Raw genomic sequence first — 23,985 nt, forward strand, 5'->3', positions numbered from 1 at the left:
TTTGTGCCTTTTGTACGCTCAAAACAGTGCTCTTTTAGTGGAATCGGGCCGCACGTTAGATGAAATCAATTCTGCGTCATTGGCATTTTCCAGGGCAGATCCAAAATCCTTGAGACTCCAGTATTATTATATTGAGGGAGAAGGAGTCTTAATCGTACTATGGCTGAGACCGCTTCAGTATTCATTAATCTAGAATTTATTCTAGTTTGCTTTGATAAAACTCTCAACATGAATTTTGCTGACCTATTCATGTCCCAGATTTCTTCTGCTGGTAAAATGTTTACGGCAGATGTAAGATATTGATGCTACTTCCGGTGATTTCTTGAAACTGACTGCCAAATCAGATGGTTCATTGTACCGATTTGAGCGTTCCTTGCCTTTGCACAATAGGCTAAAGTGAGATAACTTTGTCAAGGCGAGTCAAGTTCAAGGTTCGAAATGCTGATGGTGCACAGATGGGGAGCGAGAATTCTGAGCGATAACACCTGTTCTGGCCCGATCAAGTCAAACCTCTAGTTGATCTTTAAAGATGAACGTCCCATATATGGGAGTGGGCATTTAATTTTGGAGTTTGTCATGATGCAGAATTCCAGTGCCTGTTGTTCGTTCATGCTGTGGTTCAGTTTACAAAATGTAACTGTTAGGGCTAGACCAGCTTGCTTCGGGAGGCTAAATGATCTTTATGGTTACCATAATCATTAAGGTCTACACCCAAGTATTTGATGGATGATTTTGATTTTTGTAGGAAAGTACCCTTCTTGACAAGGTCACCCCCACTTTGTGGCTTGTATTTAATGTGATTTCGACTGGAAGTGCACCGGGTTTCTGCTAACCAGCCCTCCAGTGCCAGATCTCTTTCCCAAAACTGAACAATTGTTTTCCCCAATTGGCAATAACTTTAGTACCCTCCGAAAGCCCTTAATAAATGGTACCCCTGGTACCTAGGAACTAAAGAGTCCTCATGGCGGCAGCACAAAGTGTGCCACCCTAAGGGCCCCATCACCAAACTCATGCAAACTGCCATTGCAGGCAGTGTGTCTTCGGTCAGACGAGTGAGAACACGACAGGCACATGTGTGCCATGCATGCCTACACCAAAGGCAGGGTGCACTATATTGCACTATATTGCATGTGAGGGCATAACTAGATGGACTGGTATTCCCCTGTGCTGGTCAGTTCCATTGCTACCAATACAAGTGATCAGGGAAGCATTTTAAAAGCATGTGCTGGACACTGGTAGAAATGAGTTGCCCAACTACATGATGGCTTCACTAACTATAGGTCCGTTTGGTATCAAACATCTCGCATTACTAATGAAGCACTATGATGCAAATGTTGGATTAAGGGATACGTGTGCAGAGAGGTGCCCCCTGAAAAACTACCAGACATTGGTGGTGCCAACTACAGCCTTCCACCACAGACAAGTTTCTGACCCCCAACCTCATTTCCTTTCTACTGTTAAAAGTAAAGATATGCCACTTTCCAGAAACTGGCCCCCTCAGCGCCATGAGAATTGACCTGCAATCAAAATGTAACATTGGACTATTTCGCCCCCCCCAACATGTGATCATTCATATTGTTTCTTGCAAAGCCTACTGTTTATTTTTCTATGATATTATTGAACTTAATAAAAAAAGCAGCGAAAGAGAATTTTTGTTTGGGTTGTCCCTCTGCAACATTCTTCTTCAATGAACGCCTGAAGAACATCATAAAAACCTAAGCAAAATTTGCAAGTGCCAAGAGAACGTCCTAAAGAGGCACAAAACACAAACAAATTTGCTGATTAAAAATCGAGCCAAAGAACCTCCGTATCAAATTGGAGATTGTGATTAGTTGGCAACCAAACACTTAACCATTCTTGGAAGCTGAAAGGTAACACCTGTTTTGGGGACCCTTTCCTCTGTGATATGCTGAATCCAGTCACAGTACCACTACAGCTCCCGCTCCAAACGTGGATCCATCTTGTGTGCCCTGTGTCCCTCCTCAAATTCAGAAAATGTACAGGAGGATTGACTGACTGCATCTTTTGATAGAAGGTTGTGAAACAAAATTTCAACTATAAAATGGGCAAGAAGTTGAAAATGAGAGAATACACAGAATAAATTACAAAACACGAAACCCTTGGTTCTATAGAGTGAAGTGCAGTGTTCGGAAAAGGCCAGACAATATACTGGAAAAAAATGTCATATATAAACTAGTCAAAAATGTCACTCAAACCCCTTCCCAAGGAGTGTGTGTCTAAGAAAAAAAACAAGTTCCTTTCTGTCTTGACAAAGGGTTGTTTAATTTGGTGAAAGACATGGGAAAGTAGTTTGTAATGAGTAAGCAATAGTGCAGGGAGGACATGTCTGCTGGAACCAAGCTTAGAAAAAACACATGGCTTATTTTTTATTTTTAAGTCCATGTATTCTCAAAGTTTTAAAGGGAAAGCCATTCAATCCCCCTTTTGTAGGTTAGTGTAGTGTTTGACATTAAACGTTTTTTCTAGCTCACATCTGCCCGCTCACAGTATGGTTTCATCCACATTACAAAAGCATATGCTCCTTCTGTTGAGGCAGTTGTGTTTAACAGAAAGAAGTTATTTTTGTCTGCACAAAGTTCCATTTTTGCAGTTAGAAATCCAGGGTCTATAAATGAAAATCCATTTTAGTATTTACTGCTTAATTCTATGCTTCAAATTCTTTCTCGGAGGGAAAGTGTCAGGTATATGAAACTAAAGAGAAATCTAAAAGTGCCATCCAGAATGACACAAATGTATTGTCCATCTTACTTATGTCCATTAATCCTCCTCACTTCAAATTACCAAACAGACTGTACCTTCTCTAGAATACAGTCCAGATTCTTCAGCAGAACCAGGCACCCTTCAGCTTTGCAGTGTGACTCCTGAAATCATACTTTGTAGTCCTTTAAACAACTGCCTTGTCTTTCATTTGTCCGTTATTGCAGCTGTTCTTAAAAGCTATTATTCACTATTCCTGTGATGCCCGATTTTGTAGATGGATTAAAGTGGATATTCTTCTTTGTAGGTTTGTCAGTTTAATGTCCTGTTCATCCTGTTTATTGTGATTAATTTGAAAACGTCCATCTAGGAAGGTGCATTGCCTACTCAATATTACTTTAACACATAGAGCTAATGCAGTTCTACCTTTTCGGGATGTGAAATCTTACTTTTTTTAAATTTGGATATTAATGATCTCGTTGTAATTTAATTTAGCATTTTCTAGCTTGATTTTCCATCCATGAACCATCATGCCCACTAATTACTTTATGGGTCTTCAGTGGGCCATGAGCTGATGTCTCGAAAACCAAGCTGACATCGTGAAGCAAAGGAATACTATGGAATGCTTATTTTGGGTGATAGTGATGCAAGACCAGGTTAAGAGAACTTTGTTCTCTTTCCTTGTCCCCTTTAAGGCAATTCTTTGCGGCTTACAGAATGATAATTACATGGTAAGCTGTATCCATCTTGGGAGTCTGGTTAGATTGCCAGGTGACCCGCTCAAAGGTCCCCATTTTTGGGGATGGCGATTTTGACATTTGTCAGTATTCAGCTAAATTAATCTGTATGTCCACATTAGTAATGGGGAACTTCCACTCTAGTGGTGATTGCAATTTTAAAAAGGGACAATCCCGGCTGACACCTGAATATTCCTTAAATGTTTTTTAAGACACTTTGTATTGGTTTGAACTGAACAATAGCAAGAAAAAGATACACAATAGCCATCTGTAACCTTTTGACAAAAATGTGCAAAAATACAGTTTGTGCCATACATAAACACAGGCGCATTACACCCAAATTAACCCCCTCACTTTGGAAGGGGTGGTCATCGATCCGTATCAGTGGAGCTGACATTCTCAGCGGACGACAACACCTGAGAACCCCCAGGGTCTACAAATCTCACACGTAGTTCTGCCCATATCCCAAAGTCTTCCTCTGCCCTTTCATCTTTTCTATATTTGTTCAAGCGCACCTCCTCAGTTACTGCCCATTCAGCCACATCGCTCCACACTAGGGCCAATCTGACCCATCCAGGTAATTGCAACTCGTCGCTTTGCCGGGCGCAACAAGTGCTGACTTAATCAGCGTTCTTACCACGCTATCCACTTGTGCGCTAACGGTCATCCAGAATGCATGCTCTACTGGGAAGTTCCATGCCAAATGTAAAAAAGTCGCAACAGGAGTCTAGCATCTGGGGCATCTATGGGACTTTATGGGATCCATTTTGTGTACCCGTGTCACGTACTTGCAATGTAGGTAATTAAATTGAGTAAGTTTAACTGGGCATTACAGGAGATAGATTGCACTAATGCACAACTTCTATCCCATTGTACTTTCTCCAGTAGGTCCCCAAGTCACCGTCCCAAACCACCCAGGCATGGTAAGAAACACGTTACGGTCAGCTGTTATGACTGTAAAAATTGCAGACCATGTGGCGGCCCACACCCAACTCCAACAGAGCCCGGAAAGTGAGCTATGTGGCTGGAGACACAGAGAAGCAGTCCATGAATCTCTGGCTATGACTGCTATACTAGCATTGAGGAGGAATTTCCCAGGCCCCACTCTATAACAATCTTGTGCCGACTCAAAAGGAAGAAACTCTTCATTGGGGTACAAGTGTCCCAGGGTCTCACACCCACCCCCCCTTCCACAGTCACTTCCATCATGTTGGCAAGAACTCTGAACGCTGGTCGGTCCCAGAAAGTTAATTCCTTGGCAAAGGAGACCATCTGCAGCACCACCCTGACAGTTCTCTCTCCGCAAGGAACCCGTGTGTCTGACAAGATATGGCACCAGCGCCACGTCCCATCCCCTCTCAACATACTTAATATTCCTTTAATGTTTAGGATCCTCCCTGATGGCAAATAATGTTTCTGTAGATTGTGACTAGAATAAGAATTCAGATATTGCACTATTATTAACTGATAAAAAATTTTTTTGCTTTGTTCTATGGCAGAAAAGATAGATTAATATTTTTCTTTTCATTTTTCAAAAAGTATTAATTTGAAAAGTTGCAAACTTGTAATTTTAAAATCCAACCAGGATCCCATCTTTTAATATATTGATTGCAGCATACTGATTTGAATATAAAATGAAAGTATGTGGAAGTCTCAAAGTTAAATAATGTTGTGATTAGGGTTTCCTTTGTGTACGTTTTTGTATTTACTAAGCAGGAAAAGATTGTGGTAATTAGTTATGATGTCCGCTAATGACATCCATAATGGTAGCATCAATTATTAATCTCTCTAACTTATTTCTTCCTGAAGCTGGTTGATTGTCTTTTCATTTAATTTGCCTGTTTCTCTGGTTATTCTGTTTGCAGGACAGCCCAGGTTGAAATGCCAAGACCTTCTGCATCATGTTATGGAGACAATACAAAATCCATTGAGTTGCTCAGCCTTTGGAGCAGACTATAGCAGTATTCTTTTGAAGGACATCCTTTCTGTCCGGAAGTACTGGTCTGAGATTTCACCGTCACAGTGGTCAGGTATACTCCACAAATACATAGTAATATTTTGCCATTCTTATTGAAGATGCCTCTTGCTTTGCTCCTGTTTCCCTTTATTGTGTTTAGCATAACTTATCTGTTGTATTTGCTGTTCTGTTCTCAAATCAAGATATGTATTAGAGGCAAGTCTTTCACAGCTCCAAGGTGCGCCTAAAGTAGAAGTTTCATATGGATAGAAGATTTCCCCTATACTCTTAATCCCGAATCAAGCTGCATGTACCAAACATTCCCAAAAACATTAGAACACCCACTCTAAATATATATATATATATATAATATTTATTTACAGATGCCTATGCACATGTTGTATTGTAACTTGCAGAAACAGTACTGCACAGTCAAGTCACGAACAATCTAATAATTTACTATTCATATGGCAAAAAATTGAAATAACAGCCCGAACACTCCAAGTGTATCGTGTTCTTATGGTTTAATGAGGATCGATTGCCCAGCCAACACCTGTTTCGTCAGGGTGTGAACCCATGACTTCTTCAGGGCTAGACGATGTACAATAACAAGGTTTCAAAAAACTAAAACATGTATTGCAGTTTAGGCAACAAGTGACTTTAGTGTAATTACACCCTGGGTGACAACCCAAAATCCTGCATAACACTAATACTGATGTGTCTGTCCTATCTGACTAGCAAACTGACAACAAGCAAGACCCTGTCTACAGCTGCTATGCTTTTCGGTGAAAAAAATCACACTCCTCGAGGATACCCTTGTTAATGTCCCTGAATTCCTTATTGTGAGGATTGTGTATGGCTTGATTGTTCAACCTTACAGTGTAATATACTCGCAAAACTGTCTTGGATCCAGGCAGGTACGTTTGTAAAACCTTTAGCTCAACCTTGGGTAGCTGTGGCTTTGAGCTTCAAGGCTTAAACAAAGGAACTAGTGTAAAGCATTTACAAGCACCAAAAAACGAAATAAGAAAGTCATGCAATATGAAATGTAAATGTAAATGTAAATGTATTTCGATTTATATAGCGCACGAATCACCCAGGGGTCTCAAGGCGCTTGCTTAGGGAACCCGTCCTGGTATTCCCCTGTGAGATACCCCGGCAGGGTATTCACAAGGTGAAAGCCAGGCATCCCGCCGCGAGGGGCCGTAGTGGAGATTAAGCAAGCTATTGCCCAGAGTCGCAGAGTGTGACCCCGTAAGTCGAGTAGGCACCGGAGCGAGGATTGTCGAGTCCGTGGAATTTTTGAGCCCGAGACCCGCCGAGGCGGGGAATCGAACCCTGGTCCACGGCTGATCTCAGCTTCCGGGTCTGCCGCCTCTAACCACTGAGCCACGCTTCTCCACATTGAAAGAAATCTGACGCCAATTCATAAAAGTTGATTATAGTTTTATGACTTTTTATGCTTTTACAATTTTTTTTATAAATGTTTAGCAAACATATTCCCTCCCAATAAGTTTGTGATGCCACAGGGAGGCTTTAACTTGGTCTTGACTTTTCTCATGTGTACTCCTTTTGAGCCAATGCAAAGATGCGGTTTGGTTATCTATCCCTGAATGCCGTTTCTCATTGTGATCACTTCAGCTCCTCCCTTGAGTGAACTCCAGGCTCTCAGGGCCCCCTCCTTGCACCACTGTTTTGCTGAAGACTGGAGCCTACTTCTTGCTGAAAGTCGTGACTTGGTTCTACTTTGGGAAATCCATCACTTTCCGAACATTCTCTGCCCTATCTCACCCCTCGAAAGTGGAGTAGAGGCTTACATCTGTTCTTCCAAAGAGCATTGGATGGATAATCAGTTTTTTGTAGGGTTCTGTGGGACTAAGAAAGGAATGGCGGTTCAGAAGGGACTCCATCTAGTTGAATAGTCCTCTGCATTAAGGTTTGCTACACACTGGCCCAAAATCAGTCTCCAGGAATTCTGGTAGCCAATTCCAGCTGGCCTAAGGCTGTTACCATTACCCAAGTTCCGACTTTTGTTTTGTTTTCTGAGGGCATCAAAAGAGTCAAGAAAGAACTGACCACATGCTTATATATGGCTCGGCACAGACGGTATACAACCTTTACCACGCAACTTTTACAACGACCTACCATTACCACGCAATTTTTACAACGCAGGATCCATTACAACGAAGTACCATTACAACGCATGTATTTACAACGCAGGTACCTTTACAACGCATACCATTACAACGTAAGTATTGGTAAGTATATAATTTTATCAAAAATATTATAAGTTTGGGTTTTTGGGTAAAGGGGTATTTTTAGGGTTCAGGGTCAGTTTTGGGTTTTTGGGTAAAGGGGTATTTTTAGGGTTCAGGGTCAGTTTTGGGTTTTTGGGTAAAGGGGTATTTTTAGGGTTCAGGGTCAGTTTTGGGTTTTTGGATAAAGGGGTATTTTTAGGGTTCAGGGTCAGTTTTGGGTTTTTGGGTAAAGGGGTATTTTTAGGGTTCAGGGTCAGTTTTGGGTTTTTGGGTAAAGGGGTATTTTTAGGGTTCAGGGTCAGTTTTGGGTTTTTGGGTAAAGGGGTATTTTTAGGGTTCAGGGTCAGTTTTGGGTTTTTGGGTAAAGGGGTATTTTTAGGGTTCAGGGACAGTTTTTGATTTTTGGGTAAAGGGGTATTTTTAGGGTTCAGGGTCAGTTTTGGGTTTTTGGGTAAAGGGGTATTTTTAGGGTTCAGGGTCAGTTTTGAGTTTTTGGGTAAAGGGGTATTTTTAGGGTTCAGGTTCAGTTTTGGGTTTTTGGGTAAAGGGGTACAAGGTAAAAATTAAATACAATTAAATTTAAATTACATTAAATTAAATTGATTAAATTAAATTAAATTATTTAAATTAAATTAAATTATATTAATTTTAATTAATTTACATTAAAAAAATATTATAAACTTACCAATACTTACGTTGTAATGGTATGCGTTGTAAAGGTATCTGCGTTGTAAATACATGCGTTGTAATGGTACTTCGTTGTAATGGATCCTGCGTTGTAAAAATTGTGTGGTAATGGTAGGCGTTGTAAAAGTATGCGTTGTAACGTCATACATCCGGCACAGACGCTTCCTGGGCTGAACGATTTCTAAGGGGAGGTGCATGACGCCACCCAGTGGCATGCAGGAAGTCTGCTGTGGGGGCGTTTCCGGATCCGATTTGGCACCATGGGAGTATTCTAGGGTTGAGGAATCTGCAGTTGGAGTGTTCACTTGAAAGAAAGTTCTTCTCTCCTCAATTCCCAGTCTGTGTGCGAGCATCGGCACATGTATGTCTGACCTGTATTTTTAGTGCCAGGATGTCTGGCACTTTTTTTATAAACCGTTTTATTGGACTTTATCATGTTACAAGTCAAACAGTAATCAAACTTGACCGCTTTGGTGTTACAAATTAACATCATTATGACCAAGGGCAGCGTAGTAATTAATCACATAAGTGATTAGTTGATGAAGGGAGAACATCCCTCCTATCATCTCCGCCGGAGATGCCGGGAGGCATTGAGGAAGTGGTCGGTGGTAGGATTACCGCAGTTCTCCGACCTGTATAACTGTCTCTAGTCCATAGCCCCCTGTGAAGGGTGTCGTTAATAGATAATACAATTTCCAAACTAAACTTGGGGGAGTGTAACTCTGGAAATGTGGGGTCGGGGGGAGGGGAGGGGCCTGGGGTCACAGAAGGCGGAGTCAGTGGAGAGGAGCCCCATGTCGTTCTGTTAGCGTCATGCACTTTACCCACTCTTGTCTGATGGTGTGATTCCTGGAGGGTGACCCGGGGGGAGCTGGTGTCACGCGGAGGAGGAGGTGGGAAATAGGACGCACGGGTGGTCTAGGATGCACTGGTGCCGGTTGGGAGTCTTGCGTGTGTTCTGCGCCGTTCGTGTGTGTTTGCTTAAAGTCCGGTAGGAGTAGCGCCCATTTTTATGAGATAGGACGCCGATGTATGCCACGGGCCTCCTCTTGCCGAATAAGATCTTCCTCGGCTGCTGCCACTTCTTTACCGCCCCCCACCATGCAGCTATTGGGGGCCCTTCTTGATGTCTGGAACTTAATAGGAGGGAATTATTCATGGAGAGGCCAAGAATGTATATGGCATTGATATGCCATGCCCTTCACTCCTTTCCCACTTCAGATTTGATTTACTGGGCAGACTAAATATTGAGTGCATCTTACCTTGCACCAAATGTGTCTGTCAACTTGATTTTTGCCTGCATGTGACGTTGGGTGGCCAGTGCATACGTTTATCCATATGTATTTTTGGGCACTGGCATGTTTATTTTCTTTTATGCATAAGTGTTTGAGTGTTACTCAATGTGCAAAGTTACATATTTCATACCACTATGATCCGCAAAATAACCCTTTCTAGACTCTTTCCCTCATGTACCCCTCCTTGAATCTTCTCATACCTCTTTTACTATTCAGAACTCCCAAATAAGCCTTTCTAGACCCTTATCTTTCCCCTCAATTTTACTCATCCAAAACCCCCTCCTACTGATATCTAAAAAAGATTCTGGATCCTTTCCAACTTCTATCCCTCCACTATTCCTTTTCAATCCAAATAACAGACTAACATGTCCACCACTTAAATTAATTACATATTTCCCTATGCTAATTACCACTAATCCAGTTTTGGGTTCCGGCGTAGCGTGCTACTCATCAAAAGCGCTTCAACACCTCATCAGAGGTAGCAAGCGCTATATAATGCAAACCTTTTCCCTCTTCTATCCCTCCACTAACTATCTTTCTCAATCCAAGTTACTGGCTAACATATTCACCGCTCAAATTACTTTCATATTTCACTATACTAATGCACAACTTATCCTTTATGGGTTCTGGAGTAGCCTGTTACTCGCTAAAAAAGTGTGTTTGCCTCAGGGGTAGTAAGCGCTATATAAATGCTATTACAATACAATAGTATATACCCCATCTACTCCACTCCAGTCTTCCCACTCCAATATACCCCACCACACTACCCCACTGCAATCCAACCCACTCCAATCAAGTCTCCCCCACCCCCAATCTACCCCACCCCCAATCTACCCCACCCCAATCTACCCCACCTTCAATCTACCCCACCTCAAACTCTGACACCTAGTGAATCATGAATGGCAGTTACCCAGAAGTGGTGCAGGGTGTTTTCCAACATTGGGGAGAACACTGGCTTGATTTTTAAAAAAAGTTCTTCTTTTTTTTGCTACTGCAGAGAAGATGCAATGTCCGCATTTTTGAACACTGGAGTTCCCAAAAAGGCTTTCTTTTGGAGACTCATTCTGCCTTGATACCTGTATGCCTTATAACCTTTACCATCCTGGCTCGAGTTCTGAAGAATATATCATTTAGTGGCTCTATATTAGGCCAGGAGGGAGCGTCACTTGCCATTGTTGACCCACTTCAAGCTAAATTGTCTGAAGTCTTGTTTTTGTTGTTGGCCTAGCAAGGGCTTGCGTTGTGCACTGCTAAAAGCCATTTGTCAGCTCTTTTTTGGATTTTTGGAGATTGCAGAAATCTCATCATAACAAGTGATTTAAACACAGACGTATGATCCAGCAAAGATTACAACATATGTTTCTGCCGCAATCCTTCCTTGTGTCACCACAGTGGGACTTGAATTGGGTTCTCACTTTCCTAATATGCACCCCATTTGAGCCAATGCACTGCATCTCCTGACCCTGAAATGTCTTTGTTCTTTCAACTCGTCGTGTGAGTGAGCTGCATGCAATCGGCCCAGCTGTCCAACACAGCATTTTTTTCAACACAAACTGGTGTTCAGAACTGGAGCTGCATTTCGGCCGAAAGTACTAAAACCTTGTCCTGTCTACCACATGCCACCCAAATCTACCCCACTCCAGTCCACTCTATCCCACTCCACCACAGTCTAACCCACTCCACCCCAATCTAACCCACTCCACCCCAGTCTAACCCACACTAATCCACTCCACCCCATTTCATCCCACTCCAATCTGCCCAACTCCACCCCTAACTACCCTACTCCAATCTACCCCATCAATCCGCCCCTCTCCAATCTTCTCCATCCCATCCTAATCTACCACACACCAATATATCCAGCTCCTCTCCAGTCTACCCCAACCTACCCCACTTCAAAGTGCCCAACTCCTATCTCACTCCAGTCTACCCCACTCCACTCCAACCTCCCTGGGCAACCCCACTCCAATCGACACCTCTCAATCAATCAATCAATCAAAGCATTTGTATAGCGCGCTACTCACCCGGAGGGTCTCAAGGCGCTTGGGGAGGGGGGGTCCGCTACTGCTCGAACAGCCAGGTCTTGAGCTGCTTCCTGAAGGCGAGGTGGTCCTGGGTCAGGCGGAGGTGGGTCGGGAGGGAGTTCCAGGTCTTGGCGGCGAGGTAGGAGAAGGACCTTCCCCCTGTGGTGACTCTTCGGATGCGGGGGACGGCGGCGAGAGCGTGGCCGGTCGACCGGAGCTGGCGCTTGGGAGCGTAGAAATTGAGGCGGCTGTTGAGGTATCCTGGTCCTTGGTTGTGCAGGGCTTTGTGTGCGTGGGTGAGGAGACGGAAGGTGATTCTCTTGTTGACCGGGAGCCAGTGCAGGTCTCGCAGGTGTCCGGAGATGTGGTTGCGACGGGGGATGTCCAGGATGAGCCTTGCTGAGGCGTTCTGGATCCGCTGGAGTCTCTTCTGGAGTTTGGCGGTGGTTCCGGCGTAGAGGGCGTTGCCGTAGTCCACGAGGGCCTGAGTGACCGTCTTCCTGGTCTCGGTGGGGATCCACCGGAAGATCTTGCGTAGCATGCGTAGGATGTTGAAGCATGAAGAGGAGACGGCGTTGACTTGTCTGGTCATGGAGAGGGATGAGTCCAGGATGAAGCCCAGGTTGCGTGCGTGGTCTGTTGGTTTGGGTGCGCTGCCCAGGGCGGGGGGCCACCAGGAGTCGTCCCAGGCGGAGGGTGAGGATCCCAGGATGAGGACTTCCGTCTTGTCCGAGTTCAGTTTCAGGCGGCTGTTCTTCATCCATTCGGCTACCTCCTTCATCCCTTCGTGTAGGTTGGCTCTGGCGGTGGCGGGGTCGTTGATGAGGGAGAGGATCAGCTGGGTGTCGTCGGCGTAGGAGATGATGTTGAGGTTGTGCTGTCGTGCGATGGCTGCGAGGGGACTCATGTAGACGTTGAAGAGGGTTGGGCTGAGCGAGGAGCCTTGAGGAACGCCGCAGATGACTTCGGTGGCTTCTGATCTGAACGGTGGGAGGCGGACTCTCTGTGTCCTTCCGGCGAGGAAGGAGATGGTCCACTGCAGCGCCTTCTCCCGGATTCCGACGTTGCTGAGGCGCTGTACTAGGGTACGGTGGCAGACGGTGTCGAAGCCGCGGAGAGGTCTAGGAGGATGAGGGCCGCTGTTTCTCCGTTGTCGAGCAGGGCTCGGATGTCATCGGTGGCTGCGATCAGGGCGGTCTCGGTGCTGTGGTTGGTCCTGAAGCCAGACTGCGAGAGGTCGAGGGATCCGTTCGTCTCGAGGAAGGCGGCCAGCTGCTTGTTGACTGTCTTCTCGATGACTTTTGCGGGGAACGGGAGCAGCGAGATGGGTCGGTAGTTCTTGAGGTCGGAGGGGTCGGCTGATGGCTTCTTTAGTAGGGCGCTGAGTTCGGCGTGCTTCCAGCTCTCCGGGAAGGTAGCGGTGTCGAAGGAGGTGTTGATGATGTCCCGCAGGTGGGGTGCGATGACAGCGTCGGCCTTGTTGAAGACGTGGTGAGGGCAGGGGTCTGTCGGAGATCCGGAGTGGATGGTGTTCATCGTGCGCATGGTGTCTTCGGTGCTGATCGGGGTCCAGGCGCGGAGGGTGGTGGTGGGGGGCGGTGGTTCGGTCGTGGCGAGCGTCGGTTGAGTGCTGAAGCTGTTGTGTATGGCCGTGATCTTGTCGTGGAAGTATGAGGCGAGGGAGTTTCAGAGGTCTTGCGAAGGGGTGATGTCGTTGTTTCCGGCGTTGGGTTGGAGAGCTCTTTGACGATGTTGAAGAGTTCCTTGCTGTTGTGTGCGTTGTTGTCCAGTCGTTCCTTGAATGCAGTTTTCTTGGTGGTGTGGATCAGTTGGTGGTGTTTTCGGGTGGCGAGCTTGAGGGTAGTCATGTTGTCCGATGTTGGTTCTCTGCGCCAGGCTTTCTCAAGGGCTCTGCAGTTCTTCTTCGAGTTCTTGAGTTCGTCGGTGAATCATGGGGCTTTTTTGCTGCCGGGTCTGTTAGGCGGGGTCCTCAGAGGGGCGAGGTCGTCTGCGCAGTCGCTGATCCACATCGTGAGGTTGGTGGCCGCTTGGCTGGGGTTCGCTGCGCTGGTGGGTGGGTTCCTGCTCAGGGAAGTTGCGAGTTGATCGGCTGTGATCTAGTTCCAGCTTCTGCGTGCAACCTGTTGCTGGTGGTGGTGGATCGTGGTCCTTTTGAAGCTGAAGTGGACGCAGCTGTGGTCCGTCCAGTGGAGTCCGGTGGCGTGGCTGAAGGCGATGTCCTTGCTGGAGGAGAAGACAGGGTCGAGAGTGTGTCCGGCGTAGTGGGTGGGGGTGGTCACCAGTTGCTTGAGTCCGAGGTTGGCGAGGTTGTCCAGCAGGGTGGTGGTGTTGCGGTCGTTGTTGTTCTCCAGGTGGAAGTTGAGGTCCCCGAGGAGGATGTAGTCGGCGGAGGGGAGGGCATGCGGGCTGACGAAGTCGGCGATGTCCTCGCTGAATTGTGTGCGTGGTCCCGGGGGTCTGTAGATGAGGGTGCCTCTGAGGGTGGTCCTGGGGTTGATGTGGATCTGGAAGTGCAAGTGCTCGGCGGGTGCGAGGGTGTCGTCGGTGTTGGTCGTGATGCGGATGGAGTTCCTGTGGATGATGGCAATGCCTCCTCCAGTCTGGTTGACGCGGTCCCTCCGGATGATCTTGTAGCCGTCCGGGATGGCGATATCGGGCGCTGAGGAGGCGTTCATCCAGGTTTCCGTGAGGAAGGCGACGTCTGGGGCTGTGGTGTCGAGCAGGTTCCAGAGCTCGACGGCGTGTCTGTGGACCGAGCGGGTGTTGAGCAGGATGCAATTCAGGTGGCTGTTGCTGATGTTCGTCGAGGTCTTGGGCACTGCTGGAGTGGTGCAGGTCCGGATGCAGGCGAACTTGCAGGCGTTGCAGCAGAAGGGTCCGCGGGTGCGTCTCGGGGTGGCTCGGTAGCAGCCCGGGAGTCTGCCGGCGTTGAGTGCGTAGAGGTGGGTGGCGGCGTAGGTCCGGCGGGAGGGCTGGTGGCTGCGGGGGCCAGGGGTCCTGGCACTGGGCACGGTCCAGGCGCGGACGGGCGCAGACGGGCTTACCTTTGGCGCACCTTCGACGCTCATTCGGTGCTCCCGCTGCGCGCGTCCGCTGCGCGGTCGCTCTGGGGGCGTCATAAGAAGGGTGCCGGTAGGGAGGGTCTGCGGGGAGGCGGGAGCGGGTTAGCCAATCGGCTGGCGGGGGGGCGGGGCCGCGGGCTGGCAGCGGCGGGAAAAACGGGTGCGGGCGGCCCTGCGGCGGCTGGGGCGCGGGAGGAGGGAGCAGGCGGCGGCGGCGGCAGGTAGGCACAGGAGCAGGTAGGTGCTGGAGCGGGAGGCAGGAAGAGCGTGGGGGCGACCAGGCCGGTAGAGGCGCTGTGGTCGCTCCCTAGGTGGAGTTTGGGTCCCCTTAAGAAGGGTGCCGGTAGGGAGGGTCTGCGGGGAGGCGGGAGCGGGTTAGCCAATCGGCTGGCGGGGGGGCGGGGCCGCGGGCTGGCAGCGGCGGGAAAAACAGGTGCGGGCGGCCCTGCGGCGGCTGGGGCGCTGGAGGAGGGAGGAGGGAGCAGGCGGCGTCGGCGGCGGCGGCAGGTAGGCACAGGAGCAGGTAGGTGCTGGAGCGGGAGGCAGGAAGAGCGTGGGGGCGACCAGGCCGGTAGAGGCGCTGTGGTCGCTCCCTAGGTGGAGTTTGGGTCCACTTAAGAAGGGTGCCGGTAGGGAGGGTCTGCGGGGAGGCGGGAGCGGGTTAGCCAATCGGCTGGCGGGGGGGCGGGGCCGCGGGCTGACAGCGGCGGGAAAAACGGGTGCGGGCGGCCCTGCGGCGGCTGGGGCGCTGGAGGAGGGAGGAGGGAGCAGGCGGCATCGGCGGCGGCGGCAGGTAGGCACAGGAGCAGGTAGGTGCTGGAGCGGGAGGCAGGAAGAGCGTGGGGGCGACCAGGCCGGTAGAGGCGCTGTGGTCGCTCTCCAATCTACCCCACTTCACTTCAGTCTACTCTACTATAATCCTCCCAATCTACCCCACTGCAATCTACTGCACTCTATTCTAAACCACTCCACTCTAACCCAACCCACTCCACCTCACTCCTGTCTACCTCACTCCACTTGAATCTACCCTGCTCCACTCCAGTCTACCCCACCCCACCCCTCTCTACTCCAGTTCTATCCCGCCCCACCCCACTCCAGTTCTACCCCCAATCTACTGCACCTCACTCTTCCCTACTCCACTCCAATATATCACACTTCACTCTATCCCGATCTATCCCCTTCCAGTCTGCTCCACTCCAATCTCCCCAATCCAGTCTACCCCACTTTACTCCTACACCAATCTACCCCACCCCAAACCAACTACCCCACTCCAATATACCCCAGCCCACCCCATTCCATGCCACTAACTTTTAGTCATGCTGAACTGCAGCCACACTGGAGTACGTAATGGTTAAAACACCTTGCCAAAGCCAATAGCTCTTGCATAGGCAAAACCTAAAGGGTTGTTTTCTCTTTTTTTTCATTAAACAAACCTCATTAGTAATTTTGTTTTTCAGAATGGGAAACCTTTAAAGCAGAGCAGAAGAATATTTGTGTCTTTTCTTTGCTTGGTGATTCATCTGGCATACAGTTTTCGCAATGACTATAATAGTTGCTAAAAGCTAAAAAAGAAAGTAGGTGGAACTGTTATTTACAAAGAATTATATGGCATGCCCACAAGTGGAGAGGAGCTTCCTGAAGTAGGTAGAATTTGCTGTAATCTAAATTATATAATGTGCAGTTGAGGGTAAGTCTCCATACATGTCACAGAACCGAGAATTCTGAGGCGGGCAGCGGTGCTTAATTTGAGCCGGTGGGGCCCACCGGTACTAATTTTTGGGGACTGGCACTTTTTTTTCCCTCTTCAGACATTTCCAGAGAGCAAGAGAGGGACAAACCCACCAGGGGCAAATAAGGAGGAACGAGAAAGACGGAAAAAGTTGCCAAGGGAGAGAACAGGAATGTGCAAGAGAAAGATGAGAGGTCAGGGAGTGTCTGGCAGTGGATTAAAAAGACCTAGGGTGGATTCAAGACTATGTAGTCTTGCTATTCAATGCACCGTTATTAATTAGTCATTCGGTAGATCTCCTTATGTCTCAATGTTCTTGTGTAATCATTTTACTGAAGTCTCCACTGGTCTTATGGACCTTTGGTAGCAGACTGAAAGCGAATGAAAGGAGCTAGCACCTACAACAAATTTCAATCACAGTGAAACTACTGTGGCTTCACCAAAACGACGGAGAATGTAGTCCAAACCATGAATGTTTATTAACCAATTTAGTAAAAGGTTACAAATCAAATGATCAGTTGCTCATTGTATCCAAAGAACATACATATGAAAATAATCTGTCAAACTGAACTTTAATATTATATAGAAGAAGATGCAAAATAGAAAAAAGTACAAAATGGCAAGTAGATAAATTCCATAAAGTACCTTCCCTAATCAAATTAGATCTTCGAGAGTGTTACAGGTAAATCAAAGAGGAAGGTGTTAGCATCTGAAGAAACATATTTAAGGTTCTGGAAGTTCCATCCCACCAACTCCCTCTGAAAGGTACAATTAGAAGACAATGTTCTCTGGGAGCAAGTAGACTCCCCAGGGTCCAAGCTTTAAACAAAGAATGCGCAGATGCATGGCCTTCAAGTTAGAAACAGTTCGGTCTGCCTGGTACAGCAGGCTCTTTCCCGTCCTTGCACTCTACACATCTATGTCCACATTCCAATTATACTAACTAATCTAATGTTTCCAAGTCCCTATTGTATATACCTCATAAATGCTTCTTGATACTGCTCCTGCAGAGGACAGAGAAACATGGAACGTGCAATGCATGTATTTAAGATTCGCTGAGGTCTAAGCATAAGTCAGGTTAATGTTATGAAGAAAAAGATGGTGACTAGATGGGTCCAGTTAGCATGATTAAATATATTGGTTATAATACGGTTATATGTGTGACTCTTCCTTCAGGTAAATATAGCTGTCTCCTATTATTCCATTAATATGATGCTGCCAGATTAAAAGGGTTATGCATGCATAAAGAGCTGCTCCAATAGCGCTGTTTTTGAACTTCTGAGCACTGCTTTAGGCATTGGCACTCATTATTTTACAAATTAGGCACCGAATGGTTGTGAGGGATCATGGGAGCTGGGGAGTCTTCGTCCAGTTAGGGGCCGCTTTGGCTGCTGGTAGCGGCGATTAGGGAATCTAATTTCTAAAATGAAAAGTGAAGCAGAGGAAAGCGACAGGAGGCTGCCAGTTCCATACAGTATGCAATTTATGAAAGAAGGTGCAAGATTGGTGCGCCTGCTGTATTGGCTGCTAAAAACAAGGGGTAGAGTTTAAAAAAAACAAAAAAAAAACAATCTTTATTAGTATAATGAGTAACAGCATAGTTGGCAGCAGTTAGTACATTCATGCATTTGAACTGTTCAGCTGAAATCAGTGTATGCATTGAAGGGGTTACATTGAATGTAGACCATAATCATTTCTACAATATACTTGTTTTCAAACCATTACGGCATCGGTGATAATCACAATCGATAAAACAGAACTCGAAATAACCTGAAAACAGTTCAAACTCCTAAAATATTCATGTGACTACTCAAAACATCGATGCAGTATGTCAGGTGGAGCAGGAAAGAGGGAAAGAGAGCAACCCCCCTAGGAAACACTGCCGAGTGTACGCTGTCTCGGGGGACAGGAAGAATCTGGTGGGTGGGGAGGGTACAGGGGGCTGCTCAGTCGTGTATCCCTGAGCCAAGGGAGGACGGCCAGCAGACTTGGTCTGTACTATCTCTAATTATCTCTGCCAATTTTGGGGGTTAGATGAGGATGGGTGCCCTATACCTGCATTGTGCAGTGCTTCCTGCTCTACCATGATGCCAGTGTGCACATCAGAAGGCCACAGTCTAATGGGGCTGGGGGCTACAGCTAATTCCCAGCACATTGTTTATCTGCGCTTAGCCAAAACCAATGTTTCCAATAAATTTGTGGATGGCTTTACGCACTGCCCACTGGGAGGTGACCTCTAAGAGATAATGGTGGCCTTCCGTACAGAGTGGGGTGTACAAGACCTCGGAGAGAATTTCAGTTATCTTGTCCCAGTAGGGAACAAGCTGGGGACATGACCAAACCATATGGATGAAGTTGGCTGTAGTGTCTCAACAGCAGGGGAAGGAATCCGAAGTCCCTGGATACATATGTGCCAGTCCCTTGGGGGTGAAGTAAGTGTGGTGGAGATAATTAAACTGCTTGTATTTGAGTCTGGCATTCGTGGAGATGCACTTTGGGACCCCAAGACACTGTGTTCCCTGCTTATCTGTAGGTGTAATCTCAGCGCCTCATCCCAGTAGGCACGGAAAGAATAGAGCAGCGTCCCCCGATCCACATGTAGGGAACCATACAATTGTGCAACAGTGTGGTGTCGGCACCACCCGGAGGAGTTTCTGCATTTCTGGTTCATCGTGCATTCTATGTCAGACCATGTGCAAATGCCTAGTTAACGAGGCATAGAGGAAGAAAGATCCCGGCTGCCTACCATAATCCTCCACCAAACTCTCGAACATGCAAAGGATTTTTTCATTAAATACGTCACCCCATGTTGTAAGACCGTATTCTGTCCATGCGGCCGCCTACGGTCTGGAGCCAGTCCAATACAGCCTGGCATTGCCCAGAGAGATAATTCAGGGGCATACGGGGGATGAGGTCACTAATTAATCAGGTAGGTGTTCCAGCACGAACGGATCGTGCACTTGAAAATGTTTCTAGCCCCTCTGGGTGTGGAAAAGTAAATTTTGCCATGTTATATGTGCCTACGTGTTCCCCATGTTATGTCATATGTGCATGATCGATATGCATGTACTCCCCTCTGATCAATTAAAGACGCAATTACAGTTGTGTCCATCTCTAGTATGTCAGTTTCCAGTTCTCGTGAAAGCTACGAGTATCAAGCTTATGTAAAGTTATGTTGCCACGTTTCACAGTGTGCACGTTAATTCAGTAAAAGTCCCCGTTTCTAGGCCTCAAAAGGGCCCGGACACCAGATTCAGCTCCTGTCTCCTGAACCCTCGCTGAGGAGCGATACAGCCCCCACCTGTATCCCTGACCCTTCACTTACTTCCTGCCTCACAGTGCTCGGCTCGGCCTGGCTCTGCCTGCCAGTCTGCCAAAAGTATGTTATGATTCTAGTTATCAGTCCAGCCCTCCTTCTCTGCATTCCTAAGCTACTGAATCACATCAATAGTTTCAGTCATGGTCTAGCCTTTACGTCTCCATGTAAGAGAAATACTGTATTAATGGTCATTTAATATTCCTCAGCACGCACTACATGTAGAATAATGCATGCACCAGTCTTAGAGTCTGTTAGCCTTTGCCCTGATAACTTTTGGATTCTATCAACATGTTCTCTAAACACTAGATACTAGATAGGCTTTAGGTACATGTCGCCCTGACACTCCAGACTTTTCGTCTCTTCTTCTAGTGCAGAAGTCATAGCCCCCCAGTTCTTCCTAGTAACACGTCATTGCCAGCTTGCGCGCACCACTAGGTCAGAGGTCCCGGCTCCTTAGGTAGCCCCATCCATGTTTCCGCCCCATTTATGACATATTCTGTTAAGTTTACATCACATGTCTATGTACACGCCTCTTGTTACACCCACTTCAGCCTTATCTTTCGCGACTGCTACGAACTCCGCCCACTGCTACGCCTACTGTATTAACTGTAATGCAATTGTTCTAGTATATATATACTTGTGCACTGTTATTAAAAGTTACCCTTATGCTCCCAGATCCTGCCCCCGGCAGCTGCCATCCTATTCCCGTGCAGGTTGTCCTGTTGCTGTCCTTTATGCCGTATTAAAACCTGCAAACTCAAGATACCTCGAATCTTGACTCTTATTTATTGAGCTATCTGTTATTGTATATCTAGTCAAAAATAGAACAGGTATTTAATTATTTATTTACCACATAATGGCGCCCGAATAGAGACTTGCCCTTTCCCCACGCGCCGGAGAAGCCACGCAAGCCCCCTGATCCTCTGCAGTCGTGACGGAACCATCCTGCGCAGTGGCAGATATTTCTGCTTCCAGTATCCCTCAGGCCCACGGAGGAGACGGAGGTTGCGGTCCAGCATCCAGACGAGGCGGTGGAGGAACGCGGCGAGTCCCGACCAGAGCCCAAGCCGAGAGTCCAAGGTCCGAGGTATCCGGAGGCCCACCTGTAACTGAAGTTCGAAGTTCGTCGTCCGTCGTCGTAGTCAGTCCAGTCCAGTCCGAGGCCTTCCGTTCTTGCTGCCCGGTGAGTACCGTTGCTGGGGTAGTATCTAGACAGGGTCAATTAATTTGTCTCTGGTCCGTGGGTTTGGGTACGCAAATCCAACACGAAGTGTCCACCTAGGTGGATGCGGGTCCTGACGTGTCTCTTTATGAGACCGGTATGTTTCGTACTGTTTCAGCAGTGCATCTAGTAATTCTAGTAAGTTCTGTTCTCGAGAAATTCATGTGTTTTTGTTTTCAAGTATTCCAGGTAATGTTTCTGTCCGAACTGTTATTTTAAATGTCATTTCAATGTGTTTTCAATGTCGTGGTATGAATGAGTTGTTTCCCCAGTCATTATTGTGTTCATCGTGTATTGTATTGTGTCTAGATTCCAGTCAAAGTCATGCCTCTGTTCTCAAGATTACGTCAGTTAAGAACTAGGAAAGGTCTGCTCGAGGAAGCAGTTTCTGTCCCGCCTAGGGACAGTCCAGGTCATTTTATGTATCATAAGCATGGCATAAGTGCCATATTATATCTAGACTTATGGGTCGAGTATACTAAAGATCTAGAAGAGAAATATAGATGGCCTGTATCAGGCACATGGGATGCCGAGTGCATCATGCGAGTAGAAGAAGCATTATGGAAAAAGAAAGCCAGACAGTCACAGAAAGATGCCATCGAGTTATGGCGAAAAGAATCTCATAAAAGAACGGAAAAAGAAATCAGAAAGTCAGAATTAAGTAGAGAATCCTCAGAAAGAGCCCAAGAAAGGGAATTAATCGAAATAGGTGAACGAGTTAAAACCGAACAGTCAGACAGACAGAGGAATGCCCTTATTAAGGGTATGTACCCTCTTCTTGCCGAGGGCTTGCCAAAAGCAACCCCGGAGGCATCCAGTAATTTTCCGCCACCCTTAGTTCCGACCAAGCTACGTCACAAACCGACCGCAGCTGATATTTTTCTCTCGTCCTATTTGGACGACACAGTCCCAGAATATGCAAACCCTGTTCCGCCAGCTCCTGTAAATAATGTAATTCCTGCTCTTCCAGTCACCGGGGCACCTGTTACAGCACCTGTTACGGTACCCCCGGTCCAGCCTACGTTACAAGTACCCGCTACATTGATCACTCTGCCAGCACGAAGAGTATCAGTCGACGATTCCAGTTTAGGGGCCGCGGGGGGAGGTGCTCCTGGTACCCCGCCGCCACAGAAACGTGTAATATTAGCCGAGTTACATGAACGTGCGTTACAGCGTACGCCCAAACATCAGTCCGTTGCAGATATCAGGCGAGCTCCTACCGAATGCCGTTATGATCCAGTCCCAGGTGATGATAGTATGGTTATATATTCATTGCGTGTAAGACGGGTGACCGAGTATTTGGACACCCTACCAAATATGAAAGAAGATCTAGATAGAATATATCGTTTCATTCGTACAGGAACAGACCCAGAAAGTATTGGCGAAGTCATGTCTCTAAGAAAAGCTGAGATTCAGTTCATGCTATTAAAATTCCTAATAAATTGTTTAATAAGGGAACAAGATTATCCGACTAAAGATCCGACCGAAATGAAAGTCCTGACAAGGTGGAGTGATCATATAGCCGAGGGAAGACACAAGACACTCAGTAGTATAGAGAGTATGTACAAGAAGATACGTAAAGAAATAATAAGGTTACACGAGAAACGCAAAGCAGCACAAGTAAGCGAGAAAGAAGACGACTCTCCTACCGAAGAGGTAGACTACGAGAATCCTTCCAGAATAGCGTATGTAGGTAGAACTAGACTTTCCGACCGACATTCACGTCTAGACTACAAGAAAACTGTTCCTCCTTCAGCACCAGAACAAGGTTCTCTAGAGCAAGTATTTCAAGTTACCGATCACATTCTGAAATCACGAATCGGTTATAGTGAACTTAGTACCATGCATGAACAAGAACTAGCCCGATCAGCAGTCCGATGGGCTACTGATTCTACCACTTTTCCAGACGAAATAGTGGCACAAATGTTTCTGAAACTGCCCCCAGCCGAGCAGCGACTGGTGGGTATGTATATGATCCAACACCTCATTACACTGTATGAGGGTCAGCATTCTGATCCAGGTCCGTTACATGATGTTCTGAACGAGTTACTCCAGTATAAATGGAAAGGTTTAGGTACCGATTTAATTAGTGTCATTCTAGAACAGCGCCACAAATATAGAACGTTTCTGAACCCGCATTTTGTTCACGTCTCACCCCCGGAAAGTAAACCATTTTACATAGACAGACAACATCCGTTACGAGAAGTACACCCAGTTAGGACACCGGATGGTGAAATGCAACGAGTATTTGTTTACACCCCGATTACGAAGATGGAACTTTTAGAGATGAAAAAGTTAATTCCCTGTCACGACAAAGATCCAGCAGGGTTCCACCGTGAATTAAAAGACATGCTCCGTATGGGAGAATACACGTATCCAGATATAATTAAAATGTTAAAGGTCCTGTTGCCTGCGGGCATATATGAAAAACTCAAAGAAAAAGAATGGGAGGTGGGAGAGAAAAAGATAGATTGGGCAGCTCTAGAAGCTGAAGAAAATACACGTGTACCAGGTACCGGTCTAGGAGAAAAATGTAAAGAATTGCCCGAACTGTTAATACAAGTTTTGCCAAGATTACTAGCCACGAAAAAGGAAGACTGGGATGCAATCTCAGCCTGTAAACAGAAACCAGACGAAGATACTAGTGATTTTAATTCTAGATTCGAGAAATGTTTTAGTATTAACAGTGGTTTGAAGACGAGTAGCGAGTCATACCCTCATCTTTTTGTTACTAAACTAGTCGAGAATTCAAGTCCACAAGTTAAAAATCGAGTTTTGAAAGTCGAAAGTACCTGGCAAGCTAATACTCCGTCCCAAATGCTTCAGATGCTCCAGTATCACCAGAATAGAATCAGAGAAGAGCAAGATCATGAAAGGAAACGTATGAAAGACACAAAAATGAAAGTATTAGTTGCACAATCTGTTCCTCAAGACAGTCAGAAGAGGGGTACGAATCAAG

The 23,985-nt window shown here is 46.7% G+C and overlaps 1 protein-coding gene across 1 annotated transcript in view; it reads left to right on the top strand.

The window, feature by feature from the left end:
* The window catches only part of ATM (ATM serine/threonine kinase), a 1,424,234-nt gene that overhangs the window by 69,688 nt on the left and 1,330,561 nt on the right, over window positions 1–23,985 (top strand). The window contains exon 5 of the mRNA XM_078657051.1: window positions 5,321–5,485. Within this exon, the coding sequence (XP_078513177.1) occupies window positions 5,321–5,485 (165 nt within the window). The remainder of the gene's footprint in view (window positions 1–5,320; window positions 5,486–23,985) is intronic.

The sequence above is a fragment of the Lissotriton helveticus genome, chromosome 8 (genome assembly GCF_964261635.1).
Source record: "Lissotriton helveticus chromosome 8, aLisHel1.1, whole genome shotgun sequence".
NCBI lineage: Eukaryota > Metazoa > Chordata > Amphibia > Caudata > Salamandridae > Lissotriton > Lissotriton helveticus.